We start from the raw sequence: 24,549 nt of genomic DNA on the forward strand, positions 1-24,549 counted from the left end.
TGTGCATGTGACATTCTTTGGTGATGCCCACCCATATTCCCCTTATGGGCTGCTGTTCTGATTTCCAGACTTTGGGCTCCCTAAGCGTCTCTTGAGCATAAGACCTTTCCAGACTACTTGCATTTCATAAGTTTTACTGACTTACTGGCTTTAGCCTGGCTCATAAGGCTTTTTTTGCTTTGTTTTTTGAATAAAAATAATTTTGTAATCTGAGATTATAATACCATTGCTGAAGAGAACTGTTTTGGCCAACTTCTGGATGTTCATCCCTGTCTCCTTCCTTTTGTTCCATAGTAGCACTTCTGTAGCTTGCAATGAACCAAAACAAGGATCTGATTATAAAGAAATAGTTTGTAGGAGGATGGGGATACTATTGGAGCAAATAGTTGTGGGCATGTGGAATGATGACACTTCCCACTTTGGTACAGTGTAGATTTTTGTTGGATTGAAGTGCCATGTACCTGTAGCTTATACTTAATGTTAGCTGTGATACTGCTGTGAGCAGCTGTCAACTGCATAAATGCCCTTCTGGCATCTTGGAGGAAATCAGTATTTGGGAGTCACTAAGGGAACATTCATACAGTGGTGCAACAAGGAACAGGTTCAGGGAAAGGCACTGCAAACTCAGTAATATTTTAGAATTTCTGTTACCTGGTCTGACTGGAGACTGTATGCATGACACCCTGTAAAAACAGCTCTAATTGGTTCTCTCATAGTACACAGGTTCTGGTCATGTGGTCTACAGACCACAGTTCAACATCTTCATAAAGCCACAGTTCTGATCCTTGCAGTTCCTTTTTTCTCTCCTATGGCTGGAAATAATGTATTTATTTGAGCAGCTTTTCCCAGGGAAGTCTTGGGATGCTGCTATTTTTTTTTTTTGGTGAAATCTCATGGGGATACTGTTTTTCAGAATGTTGTTCCCTCCCATTTAGTAAGTTATCTTTCTTAAGCTCACTTCAGTAGTCTTCTTGTAGTAGCCAAAATCACAATCCTGTTGCTCCTTGGATTCAGATGTTCTAGGAGAAAATAAGTGATGCAAGGAGCATTACATGGATGTAATTGTGCTATGAATTTAGCAGATGAGAGCTTTTAATGCCTTGCATACAAATCCTCTAAACTTTGGCAGCTGTTCTGTATGGCTCTGCCTTTAGGATCATAGAAAGGATCCTAAAGGTGTTGACCAAACCAGTGACCTGTGCAAGCAGAACTCACCTGCTTTGAGGATACCTGCCACAGAAGGGTCTTGTGAGAACACAAATACAGATGGGGGTGTCCCGAAGGAACTGGTGTATGTGGAGTGCCCATGTGCCTAAAGAGCAGAGGTTTCATAAAGTGCACTCACGTCTCCACACAATGACATGGGAATGCCACTTTCTCCAGCCTCCCTGTAGCAATACAGCTGGCAAGACTAACACTTCTTCTGGTTTAGATTTTTGATTTGAAAACAAAACAAAACAAAAACAAAAACATAAAGAGGAGTAAGTGGAAGAGGAGACTTTGGATTTACTGCAGGGTATCGGTTTCCCACATCCCAGGTGTCCTCTTTTCCTAATATCTTCTTTGTGGGAGACCAAGGAAGTTTTACTAGTAGTTTTTCCGGACAGTGACTATTTCTGAGTAAATTCTTTTGTATTTGAAAGCATTTTGCAGAGATTTTGGCTTTGGGACTGCATTATTATTATTGTGTGGATAATATGGGTTAATGAAATCACAGTGAAGCTGGTAGCAGTGAAAAGCCAGTATATCTGGAACATGCACAGTAGCCTACTTAACATCTACAGTCATATACAGAATGATTCCTCCAATAGAAAAAGGTGAACTAAAATGTTTGGAAAGAGGACTTGAAGTCTGTAACTTATTCTGAATTTTTTGCCTTCGGATTTAGAAGAACCATGCTTAAAAAAAAAGAAAGGAAGGCTGCTTTGAGATAATTGGCATTTTAAATGGAAATCTTTCAAGTGACAAGTTGGTAATCTACTTCAGTCAGAATTTGAGGTGGTTAAATATGTCAATAATCTTATATCGATTACTGTTTAATAGCAGCACCTGCAGAACAGTATCTTCAGGAGAAGTTGCCAGATGAAGTGGTTCTAAAGATCTTCTCCTACCTGCTGGAGCAGGATCTCTGTAGAGCAGCTTGTGTGTGTAAACGCTTCAGTGAGCTGGCTAACGATCCAATTTTGTGGTAAGTGAAAAGCTATTCCTCATTATCTTCAGAAATACTAGATGTGCTGCTCAAGATGCCAGTACAATAGAAAAATTGAAATGTTGGTTACAATTAGTTGAATTAAAACCAATTGTATTTTAATGTGTCTGGTTTAGCTAAGCATTATTTGTTACTTATGAATGTCTGATTGCATGTATTAAACAGTAAAACTTGATTCTCTAGTAGTGTAGATATTAGTTAAACAATGTTTTAGAAAAATCAATCCCTTCAGTAGCCATTTCTTCTTCCCTCTTTAACCTTTTGCAGGCTGCAGTGGGAATTGTGATGCAAAAGAAATAAAATATTTCTTAATGTTAGATGCAAGCTTTGTATAGTGTTACTTAAATTTTGGTTGGTTGGTTGGTTTGATTTGATTTTTGTTTGTTTTGTTTAATGGTTGGGTGTTGGGGCTGTTTTCCGTCATTTGAATCCACCCTTCCCCTGGGTTATTGAGAGTTTGAATAAAAAGGATCTAAATTTGTAATTGTTTATAAGGGAAAAATAGCATGTTTCTTAGGCTGCTTTTTTAAAAATAAAGACTAAAAGAAAAAGAATAAAATAACATCACAAAAATGCCCCTTTTTTTTTATGTCCTAAAGACAGCTTTGGGGATGTCTTGTCAGATGAATTACAGCTTCTGAGATTCAGTGGCATCCTGTAAGTCTGGGCTTAATATCAGACACTGCAATTATTTGCATTCTGGCACTAATCAAAAGAATCCAACTGCTGTGTGCCATTTTCTTCTTTTTAAACCACTGCAATTTGTTCACTGATGAACTCTTTTTGGAATACAGTGCATTATTTGTTCTCCGTGAATGCATTTTTCAGTCTTTTTTTGGCAAGGTGAGGAAGAGGTGGTGGCACACTTTGTCTTAAGTTTGTTATTTCGTGCTACTAGCTTTTGTAAGTGTTAAGGCAATGCTGTAGTTAATATGCAATTAGACTCTGTTTCCACAAACACTGTAACTAACAACTTGAATTTCTTCATGAAAATTGCACGTTGAGAACTTTTTCACTTGAATCATGAAACACATCAAAATTTTTCTCAGAAAAACACAAAAGTCAGTACAACAGAAAAATGGTTTTGGAAGGGTCTAAGTGATAGGTACTGATCTTGGTAAAATTCGCTGTCAGACTGGCAAATCCCAGAAAAAAAAAGGGTTTTAACTTTTGGTGTTAGGTGAAAATGAAAGAGTAATCAGAAATGCATTAATTTTCTCTTTTGCTTGACACTTCTGCTCAGGAAAAGATTGTATATGGAAGTATTTGAGTACACTCGTCCCATGATGCATCCTGAACCTGGTAAATTTTATCAGATTAATCCAGAAGAATATGAACATCCAAATCCCTGGAAAGAAAGCTTCCAGCAACTGGTAAGAGTAGTATTTGCTTATGTTCAAATTTACACGTTTATAAAAGTAAAAAACCCAACTTGTGAAATGGAGCTGACAATAGTGATTCACTTGAGTTTAGACTTTAAATAAGGTGATGTGACTGAGGAGGTGGGGAGAGATCCTCTGGTGTTACACAGTAGGGGGAAATCTGAAGTTATTTCCTGTTTTGAGGCACACTTTAGGGAGACACAACATTGTAAAGTGTGTGAGCATCAGCTCTTCTGTCTTGGGTTTTCTTTGTGTTTTGCATCACTGAAATTCTGTGGAAAAGATTGTCATGGTCTGTGGCTCACAAATAAACTGCAAATACGTTGTTGTTGTTGTCTGTTACTAAACCAGTGCGTGTGCTGGTTATCAGATTTGTGTCCATCTTCCTCTAGTAAACCGAACAGTATGTTGGTAATACCACTTTGGGCTTAAACAGCGATTCACAGTGACTGCAGCTCAACAAGTTATCTTTAGGGCATGTGATTGAACCTCTAATCCAAAATTCCAGAGGTGTTGTAAGAATGGCTGGGCATGATATTTGAAAAACATAAGAGAAATATCAGGGTGAGTGAATCAAACAATGCTGCGTGTCATTGGTTAATGAAATTCAGAAGCTTGTTGAGGACAAATGCCTGACTTGGCTACTTTGTTTATTCCATCACAAGTGAAGGTGTAGGGTTCTCTTTTCCTCACCATATAAATGCAGTTTGTTTTGTGGCAAGCTGCTGGAGAATCAAGCTATGGAAGTTAAAACAGTGGCTGTGGAGTGCATAAGGTGTTTGAAGCTCTCAGCCGGTTTCAAGGCTCCTGGCTGTGTAAGTAGGTTGGCCTGCTGTAAGTAGGTTTAGTTGATCACTCCCTTAGGCTCAGACCATTTTTGGCTGTTGCCATTTTGAATCGTGTGCCTAGTGTGGGAGCTCAGTATGTGGTCCTTACTTCTTGGAACAAACTGATACTGACAAGTGGATGGTTAATTAGAGGATTAGTAGATCTCTTGTCCATGCATTCAGACCCACCTGTCTGCAAACTTATCACAGACTTTTTTCCTTGTTTCAGTACAAAGGAGCACATGTAAAGCCAGGTTTTGCTGAACACTTCTACAGTAATCCTGCAAGATACAAAGGAAGAGAAAATATGCTGGTGTGTATCTAAAGCAGTTCTTAAGAGTATTTAGATATCTGTATTTAAATGGAAATGGACATTTCTCTAAACTTGTCCCTTTTCTTCTAGTATTATGATACTATTGAGGATGCTCTTGGTGGAGTTCAAGAAGCTCATTTCGATGGACTTATCTTTGTTCACTCTGGAATATATACTGATGAATGGATATATATAGAATCTCCAATCACCATGATCGGTGCAGGTATGTAAACTGGGAGCATCGTCATTGCAAAGTTGTGTTAATTACTACATTAATTACAAAAATACTCTGATGTATTAAATATCTTTCTTCATCAGCCTAGTAAATATATATTTTTTTGTACAAGTATTGCTAACTAAAAAGTAGCTGATGCTTCAGACTGAAGTACTATTGTCTGCTTGTTAGTTCTTGGAACAACTTACCTTTTTATTTTATTGGGAGAAAAAAATTGAATTTTTCAGGAAGTATATTCAGTTATATGACTGCAGCTGAAATTTTCAGGTGGTTCTTATGAAATTTGTACATATATATATCCCATCTCCAGAGTAGAAACCAGCAGTGGGAGCAAGCCCAAATTAGTATCTGTCCCATTTTCTTCATCGTAATTCCATCTTGAGGAAGGAAATGAGAGCATCCAACAGAAAGATTCTAAGACTAGAGGTTTTTTTCTCTATTCATCTCCCAACCGTTCCTCTAAAGGAGAACCTTTATGGAGAAGCAAATAAGACTTTCAGATTAGGAAAGAAAAAGATAAGATTAATATAAGATATAATATAATCTATAATATAAGATAATACACTTGGCTGCAAATTGTGGTACTTGTGGAGCTGTTTGCTTTTCCTGTCACTACTGTGAGCATGCCAATTCCTAGTAGCATGATAACTGGTAGAAATTGAGACTGTATTCATGTCTGGTAGAGATCTTGGTTAAGGGGTCTCAGACCTCTTGCTCCTCTGGTGACCCAGGAGTGAATTGCCTGCTGTTTGCTTTTTCTGAGATGCTGCCTATCTGCATTGACTTGGTTGGTTGGATTTTCTGGGTTGTGGGGTTTTTTGATTGCTTGTTAGGTTAGGGGTTTGTAGTTGTTTTGGTGGAGTGTGTTTTCTGTGCATGTGTGTAGTTTGGTTTTGCATTTTTTTGTTTTGAAAAGTCCCTTTTTTTGGGTATTTATCTGTTCTCCATAACAACTGTTTTGTTCTTGAGTGATCCTGTTCTGGCACTTCTTGCCTGGGTTTTGCAGACTTGGCAGTGAGAATGGTTTTGAGCAGTGCATTCAGATTGTTCCAGTGTTACTCCTAAAACTTGTCCCCCCAGATCCACAAGATGTGGCTGGGTTAGTATGTTAGTTTGTCAGTTCATGGCTACATATCTGAAGCCAACATTCTGAACATCCCTATTTACAGTGCTTTGATTTGTGTTGTGGAGAGGTTTTGGAGCACTAACTGGATTCCTTTTGGATGAGACTAATTTAAGAGATGTGTTCCTGGAATACTCTTCCTGCACTCTAGTAGCCAGTGTACATTCAGTCAGAGAGACCAGGACAGGACTAATCCAAAGTCGGTCTTTTCTACCCTCCCTGTCCTGCAACGTGGGTGGTGTGGATGTCTGATCCTCAGCACTATTTCACTTTGTAGTACCACTGTTGTTAGGCTGCAGTGCTTGCTAATGGAGACGTGGCTGTAGACAAATAACAGAACGCCCCTGGCTTCTGTTTCAGATGGGGGATGACAGTAATAGATGCCAGTACAAATAGGGCAGGTTGTATTCATGAAGTGTTTAAAATCCAGAAGAAACTGGATCAGCACTGTCCTAAGATACAAAACTTCTCAGTTACTTCATGACACTTGAGATGATATCTTTGATATATGGTTAGACTTCTGCATGTTCTCTGGCTCCTTTTAGGTTTTGAAAAGTCCTCTGCTTTCTCTTCCACTGGAATTAACCTAAGTTATTCAGAAAAACAGTTATCTTAACTGCAGTCCTTTAAAAGCCAGGGATCTGCATTGTGTATTTTTGTAACAGAATAGCTATCTTGGGGAACAAAACCTCCAAGAGGAATCCAGAAATGCTGGATGTATTTATATTTCAGTTTTTGGCACTGCTGACTTCACTTCCTCAGACTTTCTCCACTGTATGGTGAGTGACATTGTAGAGAGAGTCAATTTTCTTTTGTCTGGAAAAGAAAACAAATTAAAGTGAACCACTAAGCCTTGGAGAACTACCTCTTCTCTGTTCAGTCTGACATGCTTTTCAGAATGGTAGGATTAAGGCAGCACCAAATCTCTCTGCAGTTCTACTCAAATTTCTTTAATATTTCTTCTGCTGACTTCTGAAGAAGCACAACATTATTAGAAAGGCAGCTTAACATACCTTGAGCTCACAAGGAGCTTCTGCTTTCACACATAAGCAAAATGTTCTTACAGAATAATGCCTGGTATTCTAGGTTTGTTGTTCTGTTTAATTTTGGGGTTATTTATTTGTTCCCTTAAATCCAGGGGAAGGAGTTAGTTCAGAAGGAAGCCTTTGGAGGTATTGTTAGTACTGGGACTTATCTGAACTGTCAAGTAAGGAACAAGAGTAGAGGTTCTGAAAGGAAATTGTTGCATCTGGTTCAGTGGACAGAAATACCTATGAATTTCTTAAAAGAATTTATTTTCCAGAGTTGGAGAGGGGATGTGTGTTCAGTGCAGGGAATATCCATGGAGTGCTCATCACACTAAAGACACAAATTCTCTCAATGGACTGAATTTCAGCAGTTGACAGACATGTGTCCCAATATGAGAATTTTCACTAAATGTGTGTGGTTTTCTATGTTTTAGGAGCTACAGCTTTCTTTTTTTTGTGTCCCTTTTATTTTTATTTGGCTTAAATAATGTGCAAGTAAGTAAAAAGGGATTATCAAGGGATTTTTTCAATCAAGAAACACATTAGTAAAAACAATGAGAATTATTATTGTGATTGTAAGGGTGGAAAAATCTAAAATGGTAAGACTATCGTAATTAAATATTTTTTTACTTTAGAGTGCGAGAGTACCTTCACATTCTTGAGCTCTTCTTTAAATACCCATTCTGCATCTTTGAATTTTGAAAGTTGTATTTTGGACTAGTTTAAACACTAGAGCTGTGTTCTTTGCTGAAGATTTTGCAGACTGCAAGATCTAAAAGGCTATCTCTATTTTTTGCCTGGTAAAGTTGAACAGGGTTACAATTATTTCCTGCAGAACGTAGTGGATTGTCTTTTAATGCACTGAGAATTGAAATTGTTTTATTCCTTTTGAGAAATTAAAGAATGATGAGGCAACATCCAGTTAGTTTATAATTCTTTAGGCAGTCCTTTACTGTAGGCTTTCTGTTACATTATTTCTAAATGATCCATCTTGGTCCTTAAGCTGAGTATAAATTCTGATCCCATGGAACACAACTCCCTTAGATTTCAGCAAATAGACTTCTTGGGAGCTGTGTTTTGCTTACAAAATTAGTAGTCCACTTCTTCCTTTTCCGATTCTTATACTGGTTCATTTTTTCTAAAATGATCTAAGCCAAAAACTGAAATAGAGATACTTCTGTGAATGAGGATTTTGCAAAGATTTAGTAGGATATTGCAGAGAATTTCATTGGTGCATTTAGAATGAAACCAATGCTCAAGGAAGTCTTCAGTCTTTTCCCAGGGGGGATCTCAGTGCAGTGGTCTTACTAACTGGCGTATTCCATGATGGGCATTCTGGGACCTCCCAGACTCAGAGACCTATGAAGTAACTCCTGTGCTGAGAGGAAGGAAATACCTGTGGAGAATGTGACCCAAGTGCATTCCAAACACCTACAAGCAGAATTCCACAAATCTGTTTTATTGTGTTTCAGAGCATCCAGTGTAAAGTGCAATTTTTCTGTGCCACTTTAAAAGAGAACACAATTCTGATATTGATTTATGGCTCTTATATCCTGTTAGGGCCTCTATTTTCTAGTTTTGGTTCACCTGCAATACTGTGGTGCTGTTCTTTTTCATATGCTGAAATACACTCATGTATACCAGTGCATTTGCACCGTGGTGAATATATAGAAATGTTATCAAACCACAGAAAGATGTTTTGTGTGATGACAGAACTCATCAAAGCCTCTTTTAGTTATGTAGTGCTAAGTGAACAGTGGTATGAAGAAGAGCTAGACTACCTTAAATATTTGCAGCTCTGCAGTAATGAAAGCAGAGATCAGGCTTTTAGATAGTGAGAACAAGCTGGATAATGATATAAATGTTGCTCCATTCTGACTGACACCTTTCTGCCAGAGAGATAAAGAACAGGACATACCACTTGTCTGTACTAGTGTCAACAGACAGCAGAAAAGGATCTACTCATGAGAAATCCTGTCAGTAGCCTCTTCAATAAAATACAGAATTTAGGGCAAATGCCCGGTCATGTTTGTGTGTCAGGAGTGGGGAATGATTTGAATTGCTCTCAGGTAAGTTACCTGCTATAGAATGTGACACTTTATATTTTATACATTGAGGAAGGCTGCTTCTAACTTGCATAGTTAATGTGCAGGTTTGAATTGGATGAACGATCTTGCTTGTGAATGAGCGTCATTGAATTGATTCCAGTGCAAGGTTGTTGTTAACTCGTGCTCCCTCTGCCGGCTCTTGCCATCCCAATGTAAACATCGCCTGCCTTTGGATTAAGGATAAAGAATCAAGCAGAGTCTCTCTGGTAGCACAGGAGATCAAATGGCACATTATGGCATCTTGCAAATGAACCAGTCTGAAACCTTCTGCACATACTTGCAGTAGTGTAGTTCAATCCAGTTTAATAAGATTTTTCCCCCCTCCGAAGAATAATGAGGGTATCAGATCAAAACTCTGAATCCTGCATTTGAGAAGTATGGGGAGAGGTCACTTGTAGGTCATGAGCAGATTACTAAATAGTGGTTCAAATTAGTGATGGAATATATGTTTTTAGCTTTAATAAAAGGGTTTAGAATACCAAAATAAATTGTACTTGGAACAGAATTAAAGTGCCTCTAGCCTAGTGCCTCATGCTTAAACTGCTAATTCAGTTCATCATAAGTAGTAGTCAAAAACTAGCTCTGTACAAGATAAGGTTTTTCTCCTGGTACTGCATAGTAAATTAGTGCCAGATTGTCTTAGTTAAAGACCAGTTTCTTCATTGTCTTTGAAACTTCCTTGTTTAAGATTCTTCTTACATGAAGACTGTTTATGTGCCAACAATAGCATTAATTTTCCTTTGTTACTTTGAACAGAATTCTCTAAGTCTTATGAGGATTTTTTTTTTCCAGTGGCATAAACTAAGAGTTACTAATTGTTTTCTTTACAGCACCTGGAAAAGTAGCAGATAAAGTTATAATAGAAAACACTAGAGATTCCACCTTCGTTTTTATGGAGGGGTCTGAAGATGCCTATGTTGGATATATGACAATCAGGGTAAGAATCTCAAACTTCAGCAGCTCTTTTAAAAGTTTTAAGGCCTGATCAATTGAATGTAACGTTTCTGTGTTTTCTTCCTTTTTCAGTTCAACCCTGATGACAAATCTGCTCAGCACCACAATGCTCACCACTGCTTAGAGATTACCGTGAACTGCAGTCCAATTATAGATCACTGTATTATTCGAAGTACTTGTACAGGTTAGTGGGCTTTTTATTGTTTGAAGAAACGCACAAATTGAGTAGGATCACTGTTGGCATATTTCACTTTCTGATGCAGGTGTTTAATACATGTCTACAAGCCTTACTTGCCTTGAAATGGCACTATTAGTGACTTCTTTGTGTCCAAAACCTTTGGTCTTCTATTTGAATCTGTTTAGACTCTCTGGGCAATTGGTTTAAAACCTGAAAAGTGACAGTTTAAGTAAACTTACCTGGTTTTGGTATTTTTAATTGTAACTGGTGGGAGGGGGCATTTGAAGGGGGTACACATGGGATGTGTACATGAGGTTTGTTGTGATATTCACTACTGGGATTGATGGCATTAAACAGTCATGAGATGTAAATGCTAAGTTCAGTTCACTTTCCTCTTGAGTGGAATGATTGGACGTAGAGTCTGAGTATCTGGCTTATACAGGCAGAAGTGTTGAAAGACAGACTCATTTCACCATCAGAGACAATAGGGAATTTATACCACCTGATTTGGGAAACATTGGTAGTTGAGATTCAGGGAAGAACTGGTCAGAATCTGTTGAAGTGAGAAGCTGCATGGCATTGGCAGGAAGACACAACAGTTTGTAATCACTAGACACAAGACGTGTTTGGACACAACCTGATAAACGGAGTTGAAGTGTCAGAAAGAAGTGGTTTGGGAGAATTAAGATGCTGAGTCTTTGCATGGAAATGGCAGTATGAACTTAGATCAGCAAGTTCAGCTAGTGAAAGGGAATGGATCTGTGCAGCAGGCTGTGCACAGAGGTTGCTCAGCTCAACATAAAGGCGAGGAAAAAAGATCTTCAAACTAGATAGAAAAACTGCACTTTTCTGGTACAACCTGTGGAGGAGAGAATACTGCAGGGAACCACAATGAGAGTGGTAGAAGGATTCCTTGTCTGTGCCTTCTGGAGGAAGATGGGCTCTTTCTTGGAGGTTTCAGGCTATAAAACACTACCCTTGGTCATCATCATCTGTTTTATTGAGGGCATATCAGCAAATATATGGAAGTGTTAAAAATAGCAAGAGGGGAACAAAGGACAGGAACTGCTCTCAGTATTTCAGTGTTAATGCTAACTACTGGGAAATTGAAGTATATGAAGAAAATTTATTCTGGAACTTCTTATATACCAGTATGGGGGACCTTGACAACAAATGAATTAGATTAGTTTCTTGAACCACATGATTATAAAAGTAGTTTGAAGAGCTGCATGGCTTCATATTGAAACGTGCTTACAGATATGCTAGTAGGTCTTGATACTTTGGTGAAAGTTGTTTATTAAAATTAATATTTGATCTTTTTTTATGAACACTTTTCATTATGGAAGACTTTCTGAGGATTTCAGACTTTTGCCCCCTTCAAGACTCTGGGTTTCTGAATGTTTGCTGTATTGAATTGTTGCTTCTTTTCTCCAAAGTTAAAATTTCTGGTCAATTTTGGAGCCTATGTGGAGGCTGTACTATCATCACTTATTGATTATTAAATTTTATTGACTTTTAAATCCTACCAAGCCTTGCTATAACCTATTCAGGAAGTATTGAGTGTGTGTAAAAAGGGAGAAAAAATGGCAGTCTGCCAGAAAAGGCATTTACTGTTTCCAAATCATTGACATCTCTGAAATACTGATCCATAAGCATTCAAAATCTTTCCTAGCACGTTTGATATCCTTTCTGCAGATTTCCTAATTGCATTAAAGCATATTTCTACATTATGTCGTATATGAAGGTCTTAATATGTGTAACATGTAGAGATACATGCTATGTAAGTGCAAGGGATTTTAGCTGGAAGTCTCCTGCTGCCAGTCCAGAGCATCTTTAAATAAAGTTTAAATGGCAAGATCCCGAGTCTAGAGGTTCTATTGCATCCATTGTGGAAGAAATCTGTGTTAGTCCTCACCTTGATGGATAAAAGTAATAGTGGATGGCACTGTGCCTTTTTATTTTAAATATTGCATAAGTGTGTGCAATCATTATATTTTGAGTAAACAAAATAAAGCCTAAACCAGTATGACATGTGCTTGGTACTGCAAAAGGACCAGTTTCACACAATGAATACTTCAGTCCGGTGAAGTGAGTGAGAATAAAGATTGCTTTCATTTAAAGAAGCAAAATGTGATAGAGGTATGCTTTTAGAACATCAGACTGGGTTCCTAAAAATCCATCACTCCTCAGTGACACCAAAAGAGGTAGAGGGAAGGGGAGTGAAAGCAATTATGAAATACAAGAAAGGAGAAGTTATTAGCAGCTAATGTAAGTAGAGAATTAGGAATTGAAGTAAACTGTGGGGACTTCCCCCCAAAATACAAACACCCCATCAAAATACCACCTTTTACCCATGAAGAACTTGATAAACAAGACAAGATACATCTGTCTTTAGAAGAGACCGTGCTTGGGTCTTAATTTGGGGAATAAAGGGAGTTTTGGCAGTGATGCTGATCCATCATAGCATGGAAAAATTTGAATGGCAAAGTGTTGTGTAATTTTTGTTCCATATTTAATGAGACTAGGCAGGAATGATAAATGTGCTCATACCCTAGAGGGATAATGAAATATGTTCCACTCTTGACAGTAACCGTGGATGAGGTTAAACAGCTGTAAAAATAGACATTCTAAAATCATGCAGGAGTTTAAAAAGAACTGACCAAGAAATTCTCTGGGCTCCTATTATCTATCAACAGTAACTTGAAACCTGGGTGAGATGGTGTTATGTCCTTGGGGGAGGCAGTATGGAGGGAGACTACACAGGATGAAGTATGGCATGACTACTGTCTATTGATCCTGGGTAGAATAATGAGGTAGTAAATGAAGGGGTTTGGTTAATCAAGAATTTAAAATTTATGATTGAATCAAATGATTGTATATTTACAGAAAGTTATAATGGTTGCATCACACTGTTAGCATTTTTTATTACTTTCTTTGACTAAAAGAAGGCAGCAGTCCCAGTATAATTACATTGATCCTTGAAAAATACTTGACTTCAGCATATAGTGCCTTAAAATATTAGAATTCTGCAGGATTACCAGACCATACACCAAATAGATGAAAAATAACTTTCAGGGTAACTATAAAAGGCTTTTTTTGTGGTTATTTCAAAGATGACTTCTTGACTTTAAGCCACGTAATGACTTCAAGAAAATAAATAAGATGCATATTGATGAGACTTCTAGAGAATGAGGAGTTTATATTTTAGAGTATTATAGATATACTAAGAATATACTATAACTGTAATCTTATAAATAACCAGGAGGATGGGTTACTGTGACCTTTTTTGGTAGTTGGGCTGTCAAACACTATTCACGATAGTCTGGACAAGTGCAAAGTTAAACACACAACTCACGTTTGTCCCTCCTTCTAAGTGATAAACCTCCCTCCTGGAAAGCTGGGAAAAGCTTAGAGAGTCACAGTGGGGGAACTGCTAAATATGAGCCCTCGTGTAGTCGAGTGGCCAAAAGAACTGATGTGATCCTTAGTTACACCTCTGGGAATACTGAGCAGAAGTAGAGAGACTGTGTTAACGCCTCTGCTTAGTCCTACTTCAGAATAAAGTGCTCTTTTCTGGTGTCCATAGCAACATGTTAGAAAATTTAGAAACAGTTCAATGAAAAGTCATATAAGGTAAAGCAGAAAAATTCAGTTGTAGTGAAAAACACACTGACTGCAGTTTGTTGCTTTGTCAAGGAGAAGGCTGAACGAGAAAATTGCTTGCACTAAACGTGTGTGTGTTGGGTATGGCATACATTGGTGTAAAGAGAACCAGTAACTGTGTGCTAAAGCTGGAGGAATTCAGATGAGCAATTAAAGTGTAAATTAAAAGGGAACAGCCCTGTAACCAGCTAACAAGCTTTATGCTGGTTTCTGAGTTGTTGGAAATCACAGAGTCAGAATTAAATGTGTTTCTAAGAGATAACGTGTTGAAGTTCCTGCTACTAGAATTGAAGCAGGACTTAATTCAGGGAATTAGTATAGCCTGTATTATTCATAAGGTCAGACTAGACAATCAAAATAATATCTGTAGGAATTAAAAAAATAAACTCTCTGTAAATGAGGCTGTGAATTATTAAAGTACAGTCTTTGTGGTAATTTACTAGAAGGATATACGAAAACTTACTAACAGAGCAGGTACTGGCTTGGTTATTTAGGGATGGTGTGTGTTACATAGACCAAGTACCCTGAGACAAGGTCTTAGATTTCAGAAATCACTGTGAATCTGCTGTTGATTTTTAATGGCTGCAGAATTTATTATTTTCGTACTTCATGGGATCCAGGGAACTGAGCTGCTCTGCTGAAGACCTGAGCAATTTGAGTCCTAGTTTCCTGAAACAGGTTTATATTCTAGGTTATTATGGTATGGTAGCTGAAATTATTCAAGGAGCTTTGTAACTCAGCCAAGAAGAGACCTGTTGGTTCCTGATGTTTTGTCTACTTGAGATTGTGCATTTGTGTCCTGCTCATCTCTGGTTAGACAGTGTGTCTTTGTGTGCTACAAATTATAATTTGTTTGGCCTCTTTGAAGTACTGAGTTACGAAAGTTTAAAGAGAAACAAAAAAACCAGTAATTAGCATAGAAATTTTTTCTATTTCTGTTGTCCTTTACTGTGGTCAGTATACAGTGGGTCTAATGCAGGGAAATAAATGAGAACTTTCATAAGCATGAATTATTATATAAACCATTGTCCTGGCAGATGTATAACCATGGCAGGGTGATTTTTAAAGCGACTCCTACCGTGATTTTTGCATCTGCAAAATGATGACATTAGTGTTTTTCTGCCAGTGTCTTGCAATGTTTTGGCACTGGCCAGGCTGAATCTTTTTTAAATATCAGTTCACACTAACTTTTCTTGCGAAAGCACTGCCAGACTATTTATAAATACACTATGCTTTGAAGCTATGGTAACTGTACTGTTTTCTTCCAGTTGGCTCTGCAGTATGTGTTAGTGGCCAGGGAGCTTGTCCTACTATTAAACACTGTAACATCAGCGACTGTGAAAATGTTGGACTTTATATTACAGACCATGCACAGGTAATTTTCTATGTGAATTTCTTTGATAAAATTGTTTAGTGTTCTTGATTCCTGTCTTAATTTACATTTTTTATTTCCCAGGGAATATATGAGGACAATGAGATATCCAATAATGCATTAGCAGGGATTTGGGTTAAAAACCATGGAAATCCCATTATCAGACGGAATCACATTCACCATGGACGTGACGTTGGAGTTTTCACTTTTGACCATGGCATGGTAACATATATGTTTTCTTTTGAAGAAAGGAATACAGATGTTGTGTAACTGAAGCCTTCACATTTTGCCTGTCATTGAAGAAATGTTTAAAAAACCATGCTTTTACTTATGAACAGATGCTTTAAAATATGCCTGCTGGTGTTCTCTTGCCCTTCAGTGGGAGACTTCACTTTAAAGACAATTTTATCTGAAAGAGGTTTAAGCAAGCTTTTTGCAGTTGATTGGCAGCCTGTTACATTGTATTATGTTACAGTGACAAAATACCTCTTGAAATAGGATGTAAATGGTAGGCTTACATTTATGCTTCATTCTTTTCCCTTTGAAATGGAACAAAAAATAAGGTACTGGAAGATTTAGAAATGAAAAAACATGCTCTGTGGAGACAACCTTATTTTAGTGTTAAAACTCTGAAACAACTTCTCTGGGAAGAGGGACTTTTGTAGCATGGAATTAGCTGTGGAATTTTGAAACAGAATTTCATATCAGAATTCAGATCCTCTTTCATAAAAATGTTTGTTTGTGTGGGGTGAGGGTGATAGCTTCCCAGTACATGTAAAGTAGTGAGTGATAAGATTGATAACCCTTGAAGTAAACAGCGTGGATTTTTGCCACTGAAGTAAAAGATGATTATTTGCTGATTTGTTTTAGGAAAATATTCTGCATGACTACCAAACAGTGCCAAATCATTGTTTCTCCTGCTTAAATGACAAACTCCCAATTCCCCCCACCCAGCTGATAAAATGAGCAGTTGTCTTCTGGTCACTCTTAAAATGACCAATTTTTAAGGATGCTTTCCATAGGGTGCAAAAGCTCTTGATCCACAGGTGTAAGAAATCAGGAAAGGAAGGCAAGAGACCAGCATGGCTGAGTTGAGACCTGCTGGTAAGACTCAAGGCCAGGAAAGAAATGCACAGGCAGTGGAAGCAGGAACCAGGTGACCTGGGAAGAGTATAGAGACACTGTCCAGTTGTGTCGGGAGGGGGTCAGGAAGGCCAAGGTGTGGATGGAGCTGAACTTGGCAAGGGATGCAAAGAATATCAGGAAAGATTTCTACAAGTATGTCATCCAGAAAAGGAATGTCAAAAAAAAAACAACCCCACCAATGAGCAACACTGGTAACGAGATGAGGAGAAGGCTGAGGTACTCAACAACACTTTGTCTCAGCTTTCACTGGCAGTCTTCCTTCCCACACCTCTTGAGTGGATGAGCCAGGAGGCAGGGACTGGGGGAGCAAAGTCCCTTCCACTGTAGGAGAAGATCAGGTTCATGACCACCTGAGGAACCTGAACATACCCAAGTCTGTGGGACCTGATGAGTTGCATCCCAGAGTCCCAAGGGAATTGGCTGATGTGGTTGCCAAGCCACTCTCCATGATATTTGAAAAGTCATGGCAGTCATGTGAAGTCCCTGATGTCTGGAAAAAAGGAAACCTTGCACCCAGTTTTATGAGAGGGCAGAAGGGAGGATCCTGGGAACTCCTCACCCCTGTGCCTGGGAAGATCATGCAACAGATCCTCCTAGAAGCTCTGCTAAGGCTCATGGGAGACAGGGAGAGGTGATTTTGGACAGCCAGCATGGCTGCACCAAGGGCAGGACCTGCCTGACCGACCCAGTGGCCTTCTGTGATGGGGTGACATCAGTGGACAAGGGAAGGGCTACAGATGCCATTTAACTTTTGCAAGGCCTTTGACACAGTCCCCCACGACATCCTTCTCTCTAAATTGGAGGGATGTGGATTTGAGGGATAGACTGTTTGGTGGTGAGGAATTGTTTGGATAGTTGCATCCAGAGAGTAGATGCCAACGGCTCAATGTCCAGATGGAGATTGGTGACAAGTTGTGTCCCTCAGTGTCTGTACTGGGACTAGTACCATTCATCAGTGACATGGACACTGGGATCAAGTGCACCCTCAGCAAGTTCCAACCCAGATCTCCTGAGGTTTTTGATGAGAGTTGGCAGACTGGAAATAGTATTAACAGAAAATCCACTGTGGACAGAAACTAGTGAGACCTTTCTCCTTTTCATCCAGTTTGCTGGGGAGGTGGGGATGAAGGATTGAGGCAGTGCTTAGTTGTAGCTGTTGGATTTGCGGTTTTCTGGTTTCAGTGGAAGGTAAACAGGTCACAGAATGCTGCTATTTTTGCTGCTGGCATAAAATCTTCTTTCCAGTGGAAGGTGAGAAACGTGATGAGATTCTGCTGTTAGGTGCCTCTTTTCTGCTCTTGTGGTTACCTCTTAAAAAGTATATTTATTCTGTGTTGGGCAAGATTGCACCAGTCCAGAAGCATGCCCAGCTGGCAGCCTTCTGATGGATTGCTCTACATAATTTTCTGTTCTCTAGCAATGTAGTTGTTTGGCTGTTTTGCAAAGAGTGGTGGCAAACTTAAGATGTTATGTCTTTGTTTTATATTATCTCATTGTTTGGACTCTATTAAGCTGTACTTACATATTATACAAGCACTACTAATCTGCTTCAGTGGATACATATATCCATACGTTCCTCCAAGACTTAATCACTCCATTTAATGAAGTGATTTCAGCTACAGAAAAACTGGTAAAGGAGAGTGTTTCAGTAACTCCTGGAGGAGAGGTGTCTGTGTGTAGGCTTGAGGGTTAATTGGAAAGTCTGGCTAGGAGCTGCTTCTTGTTTAATACTAAAGCATAAATATGAAATATATGAATACTGAAGTATTAAAAAAAATTAAAAGCTAGGCTGAATTCAGTTTATTAATTTTAAATAAAAGTGTATTTGATCTGTTTTCTTACCGATGAAAAGGCTGTTTCAATGCTGTGATCAGTGTGATATCACAAGCAAAATGGAATAGAAATAAATGTTTCTGTTTCATTCAGAGGAAACACTAGCACATTAAAAAGAACCTGTGAATAATATTTATCTCAGCTGCAAATATTATTGAAATACTTTGTAGTCATAAACTCCTTTGAAAGATTCTGTGCTCCTATCTCAAAGTCTGCTTTGGCATCAGCCTCTCTTATGCATCATGCCTAGTGATAGAGTTAATGAAATTACATCATTGGTAATATTTACATACTCATTAAGTGACAAAGTGACATGGTATCTTTCAGATACAAATTCCATATACCTAAACATATCAATGGCTTTTCTACATTCATTTCTCTCGCTTCCCTTCTGTTACTTTGTGGGATATATTTATTTTTTTTATGTTGCTTGTGACTGTGAAGTGGGATAAGTACATTCCAGTGCTGAATTCCTACCCTACACGTTCTTTTCCCGTGGGTTTCTGTGCTGAAGTGCTGGCTCTGAAAGGTTCAAGAGTGCTTTGTTTTTCAGTTTTTGAGTTTCATGTTCTCAGACTGTTCTTTGTGTTTTGATACTTGTAGGATCTTAACCTCTGATTTCTAAACTGGCAATATTCTGATGTTTGCCTTAGTGCTGTGTGGAAGGTTTAACAAGCAGGCATTAAAAATGCAGCATAACATTGGCAGCCCTCGGTGCCTTACCCTGACCTCTCCTGCAGTTGCCTGAGACGAGTTACCAGACATCTGTCATAAATTGTATTTAGTAGTTGTATGCAAACAACAGAGAAGTTCCAACTTACTGTAAGAATAAGCATAATTTTACAGTTTAAAGCTGAGATCTAGGCATAATAGTCTTAATTTTCATTGCTCCCAAATGAGAACCCCAAAACTCACTATTGCTTGGTTGGGGTTTTTTCCTGATGAAATAAAAGTATAGCAGCATGTGTCTGGGTGATTTTAACTAGTTTACAGCCCAGTCTGTTAAGTACTAAAGATCATTTTAAAGAAGTGTGTATATAAGTAAAAAAAAAATTAGGCATATGCCAGTTTCTATACAGACTACATTAAAACTGAGTTGGCCTTTTGCTGTGCACTGAAAGCAAAGGGTTTGTTTTTGCGTCTTGGATGTGATTTTCTTTATGTTGCATTTGAATTTTTATGAAATGCACCAACTTTCAAATAAAGACCATTCCAGGCTTTGGGGGACAAATTTTTATAAACATATTTTTTCTGTTGTCAGTCACATTTCTAATTGCTATTTGATTAAATTGGCACAGAGTCAGATACTCCTAAGCAGTTAATTTTTTTCTATCTTGATCTCCTGTTGTTTGTTTGTTTGTTTTTCTTTTCTTACCCTTTTGGGAATACCAGCATTAATAAATATTTAGGAGGCTTGCACAGTTATCTTTTTTTTTTTCTTCAAATATCTGCGTTGTTCAAATAGTAACATGAAATACCTCTGTATTTCTGTAATGTTGTGATCTTTGAGACAGAGAAAGAAAAATAGTCCTTTTGGAAATAAATGGGGGAAAAATTCCTCTGAGAAGAAAAGCAGCAAACAAAATCACATCATTTTTAAAATTTTAACCCTTTAAAAGCAGTGTTTGTTAAACTAGACAACATGCAGAAAGAAAAAAACATCAGAGTTCAATTACAGTGTTTGTCTTGATGTAAAAAGTCTTCTGAGCTTGTCGAGCTGTTCAGCAGCCCATCTTTGTCATCACATCCTTTTCTGTTCACTGTGTACCTGTGAGAACATCAACATTATCATTCCTGTGGTGTTTGTTTGTGATTGCTTTACCTGCTCAGATCCTAACAGGCTGCAGCGGTGCGTTCTTGCCCACGCTTTCTGTCACTGTAGCTGTCATCTTGTGCACACAGCGAGTGCTTTGCCTGGCATTTTAAATAAATCTGATGTGCAGAGCTACTTTTTAATAGCTAGGATTTTTCAAGCAGAAAGCTACTACTAAGGTATTTTGAGTTTCCTTACACTTGGTATTTTTGTGTAAGTCTGTAGTACTTTTTCCATGTCTCCTGTATTCCTTTTCCTTATTAATCATAAGGACCTCTTTTTCTTTGCAGTCCTGGCACTGCCAGGTGATGTGTCATCCAGACTCTTCTTCTGCTAGATGATGATAACCAGAAACCACCACAAAGCACAAGCAAAATACCCAGTACACTTGAAAATGAGTCTTAGAAGGAGGTGAAGGCAGTATAAGGCTTGCAATCCCTCTGTGCAGGGGAGGGATATTGACCTTCCTGACCTTAATAGCTTCCTGGCACAGTCTCCATAAAGGATCTGGGCTTGAGCTGCCTGACAGCTGGACAGAGCTTAAGAGCTGTGTATTGGGCAGACTGTGTGTGCTGTGAGACAGAAGTGGTAAGAAAGGAGCAGGCTGTGTCTGGTGGTACTGGTTATAGCTGGAGCTGGCAGTAAGATTTATGGATAATAGATCATTTATCTCAGTACTTGGAAACAATTTCATTGTTAAATTTCCAAAGAGGAAATGTTGTCTGAACCCATATATGATTTCTTGGGATCCAGAAGTCCATCACTAGACATCTTTGAGAGGGTGCAGTTCAAAGGCACAACAATGCTTTTTGAAGGGAGTTAGCTCTGGTGGTTGAAAAGATACCAAGGATTGCCAGAGTGCATCTTAGAGACTGAAATAAGTTTTAGCCCTCCCCAGGCAGTGAATTTGGGCCAAAGAAATCGTTGGTATCAACAGAGAATGGCATAGGAAATAGGAAGTCTGGGAATGAGAGCATGTGTTTCTGACAAACAGCAGTTCTGTTGTTTTGACTGAATTCAGTTTAATAATGATGCACACAGGTAATGGTCAGACATGGTCTCAGAAGTTAGGTTTAACCACGACAGCTCAAAGCCAGCAGTTCAGCTTAAGCTGACTCTGATTGAGCTGGAGTGGGTTCTTTAATGCAGTTTCTCTTTATGAATATTGAATGTTACAGAAAGCCTTGACTTTCTGACCCAGCAGTCAACCTTATAAAATTATCTGACATAAAGTTTTAGTTTATTTTATTCTCCCTCTTTGTAGAAACATTTCCCTCACAGAGGCTTAACAGCAGATTCTCAGTTTATTCTGAATCAGCAGTCCAACATTTTTTAGAGAAAGTAGAAGAGCAGTCATTGTGAAGGTTCCATTTTCTGCTTTCTGAAGAAATTACACTTGTACTCTGCTGTCAAGTGATGTTATGGTATTCTTAGGATGTAGTGAGCAGAGCACAGTGTATCTACAGGTACCTCTTCTGTTCCTCCCTGAAGTTGCATGTTATGTAGATACACTGGGACACAAGCAGAAGGGAAGGAGCCTTCCCTTTCACTTAATTTCCAAGCAAGATAAAAAGCTACAGAGTATATGGTATTGTTTTCAAGAATTAAAAGTATTTTAGGCAAAATTTCCATACTGTTAAATAACAGTGCTTGCTGAAGGTTGTGGAGATATTGCAGACCACATGATAAAGGCTCTGTTTGTTTGCAGCTTCTGTGTGGCATCCTAAATGGCTGAGATGAAGTGCACCCGAAATACTTCTTTTCTTTCATCATGGTGCCATCATTTGGCCCTCGAAGGGAGGGTTATGTGTGAAGTATTTAAAAAGATATCAGACCATGTTTAGTAATATTTTAATTGAAATTATGTATTCTATTAAGAGAATCAAGTTTGCCTTTATGCCAAAGTGTCTTACTTAAGTTTCTCTGAGGGCTTCATTTTAGGTGAAAATGAGGAAAAAAAGTGTTTCCTTTTGGGATAAGAAGTCCAAAAGACTGCCTCTTGGCATGAAGGTGTATTTCTGAGGAGATTTTTAGATTCTGCAGTCTGTTAGCATGTAGCTTCCTTGAGAACTCTGAAAACATCTTGACTCACTTAGGATTGGATTTCTTCAAAGTCCTTGAAAAAAACATATTCAGAATATTGACAGAAAGTAGTCATCTTCCATTTGACTTTTTTATTTGTCACCCAGAGGAGTCTGGGGAGCCAAGCTGTGCACATGGAATAGTACTTTTTTTGGAGAATGTTTAATCCATGCAGTGTCTTTCCTGGCTGCAATCCTCAGAGTAGAGAGAAGTGCATGCTATCTTGACTTCCTCATTCAACTGAATGTATTTCTGCTTTTTTGTAATCAAAATACGTTTGATGGAGTCCCATAGCAATTCACAGCACAGTGAAACAGGTTGCTGACTACCTTGGCTGGCAGTAAATTGAGGAATTTCCACATGATAGGCAATAGAAGCTCCAGGCTTGAGGTGTTCCAGGTGGTAAATCATGTGAGTACAAACACTGGAATCCAGTTACTCTGAGCAGTGGCAGGAATTGTACTTTTTTTTTTTTAGTTCACAAGTATAACAAGTCTCATGATGAGTGAGTCTAAATGACTTAGGTGGCTACAGGAAAAAGGGTGATTGGACGAGGTGCCTGTGGGGGTGACAAAGATCATTGGAAGTCATGACCTTTCCTTTTGGGTCAGATGTTTTACCTGTATACCTGTAATTGAATGTTATCAGTTCATTAAACAGGTAATATTTTTGCATTATGAAGACTGGTACTGCTACAACTATAGATGGAATCATATAGATTGTTTACACTATAGAGGGCTCTGCAGGGCACAGAGAGACAGACATCTAGGAGGAAAGAAAGAACTGAGGCTGGTTCACTTGATCTTTCCACGGTGTGTTCTTGGATGGAAGGGACAGTGCAGTTTCGGTTGTTTGTCAGCAGCAGAGTCCTGCTCTGAATGTCACGTGCTCTGTTGTTAGTCCTGCTCTCTGCAGCTGCTTGCTGGAGGTGGTCTGTGTTAGAGCTTTCAAGAGCTTGCATCTAGGCCATCCACAGATTAAAACATATCACTTGGTGATTGTCTACCATCTCCAGTAAGAGATGCTTCCTGTCTTTCAGTTGTTTAGTGTCTGTTGTTTTAGTTGGGCAAAATGGGCATGAAATACCATTAAAGTTCACCTCGAGAATAGGTTGAATTTGAGTATCAAAGTGCTCTGAGACCATTTCAGAAAAATACTCTCAAAGGACTGACACAATTCCTTTACAAGGTCCTGGAATGCATTAGAATCAGAGAAATCATAGGGCAGAAAACAGCTATTTTGCCAGATTAATTTTCAGATGGACCAGTTCATCATGCTGCTGCGCGAGTGCTTGTTGGCATAGAAGGAGCGTGCTGGGGATGGATTCGTGCAATGGCCTTTGTTTATAATGCACTTGTTTAAATATTGTTCTGTTGTAGGTTTACTGCTACTACTGCAGTGCCTTAAGTGGAAGTGCATACCTTTAAAAAAAGGGAAAAAGGGAAAAAAGTTTACCAGTTGGCCATTCAGACCAGTCCAGCCCTAGAAAAATTACTGAACTCCCACATTCTTATGTATTTATTTTGACTAGTTGTTTCAAGGAAATTTAGCACATTTCTTCATAAATAAACCATATTTTTACTAAATATATATAGTTCTTGGTCTGAAAACAAGTAGGTAGTCTTCTCCATAGCACTGTCTTCTTTTTGTTGGGCCTGTGGGCTTTATGGCCTTTGAGAGGAGTCTGATCCTCAGGAGCAGCTAAGGTAACATAATACTGAGTCCTGTTCAAGGTACTATATCCGGAATTGCCATTTTTGCTTGGTGTTGCGTGGGTAGTAATAAATAGCAATGCAAATACAGTATTGTTGGGGGGGGGAATGAAATTACATAGTGGCAGTAATTGTTTTAATTACCTATGTAAGTAGTTATGTGTTGTCAGTTTTGGTACTGTTTCCTTTTAAATGAGGATTCTATTTCAAAGGGAGGGAGGGGAGGGAATAGCCTTCATTTTAGAAAGGACTTTTAACCAGGAAACTGCATGTTTTGTGTCCTAAGGGTTATTTTGAAAGCTGCAACATACATAGAAACAGGATAGCAGGCTTTGAAGTGAAAGCATATGCCAATCCAACAGTAGTGCGGTGTGAAATCCATCATGGCCAGACTGGAGGAATCTATGTTCATGAAAAAGGAAGAGGACAATTCATAGAGAACAAAATCTATGCAAACAATTTTGCAGGTGTTTGGATTACCTCAAACAGTGACCCAACAATAAGGTATTGTTTTCTTCATTGATATTTCACTGCTTAGAAGAGATTTGCTGGGGACGGAGGAAATGCACTT

At 38.6% G+C, this 24,549-nt stretch overlaps 1 protein-coding gene across 3 annotated transcripts in view; it reads left to right on the forward strand.

Annotated features, from left to right (window-relative positions):
* FBXO11 (F-box protein 11) overlaps positions 1 to 24,549 on the forward strand; it is a 72,335-nt gene that overhangs the window by 39,683 nt on the left and 8,103 nt on the right. For 2 of the 3 annotated variants that reach the window (XM_027659202.1, XM_027659204.1), the window contains exons 4-12: positions 2,044 to 2,188; positions 3,453 to 3,582; positions 4,648 to 4,731; positions 4,822 to 4,954; positions 10,056 to 10,162; positions 10,252 to 10,363; positions 15,289 to 15,395; positions 15,477 to 15,614; positions 24,265 to 24,482. In XM_027659202.1, the coding sequence (XP_027515003.1) occupies positions 2,044 to 2,188; positions 3,453 to 3,582; positions 4,648 to 4,731; positions 4,822 to 4,954; positions 10,056 to 10,162; positions 10,252 to 10,363; positions 15,289 to 15,395; positions 15,477 to 15,614; positions 24,265 to 24,482 (1,174 nt within the window). The remainder of the gene's footprint in view (positions 1 to 2,043; positions 2,189 to 3,452; positions 3,583 to 4,647; positions 4,732 to 4,821; positions 4,955 to 10,055; positions 10,163 to 10,251; positions 10,364 to 15,288; positions 15,396 to 15,476; positions 15,615 to 24,264; positions 24,483 to 24,549) is intronic. The other variant, XM_027659203.1, reaches the window with a different exon arrangement.

The sequence above is a fragment of the Corapipo altera genome, unplaced genomic scaffold (genome assembly GCF_003945725.1).
Source record: "Corapipo altera isolate COAL_440 unplaced genomic scaffold, ASM394572v1 48, whole genome shotgun sequence".
In the NCBI taxonomy this organism is placed as follows: domain Eukaryota; kingdom Metazoa; phylum Chordata; class Aves; order Passeriformes; family Pipridae; genus Corapipo; species Corapipo altera.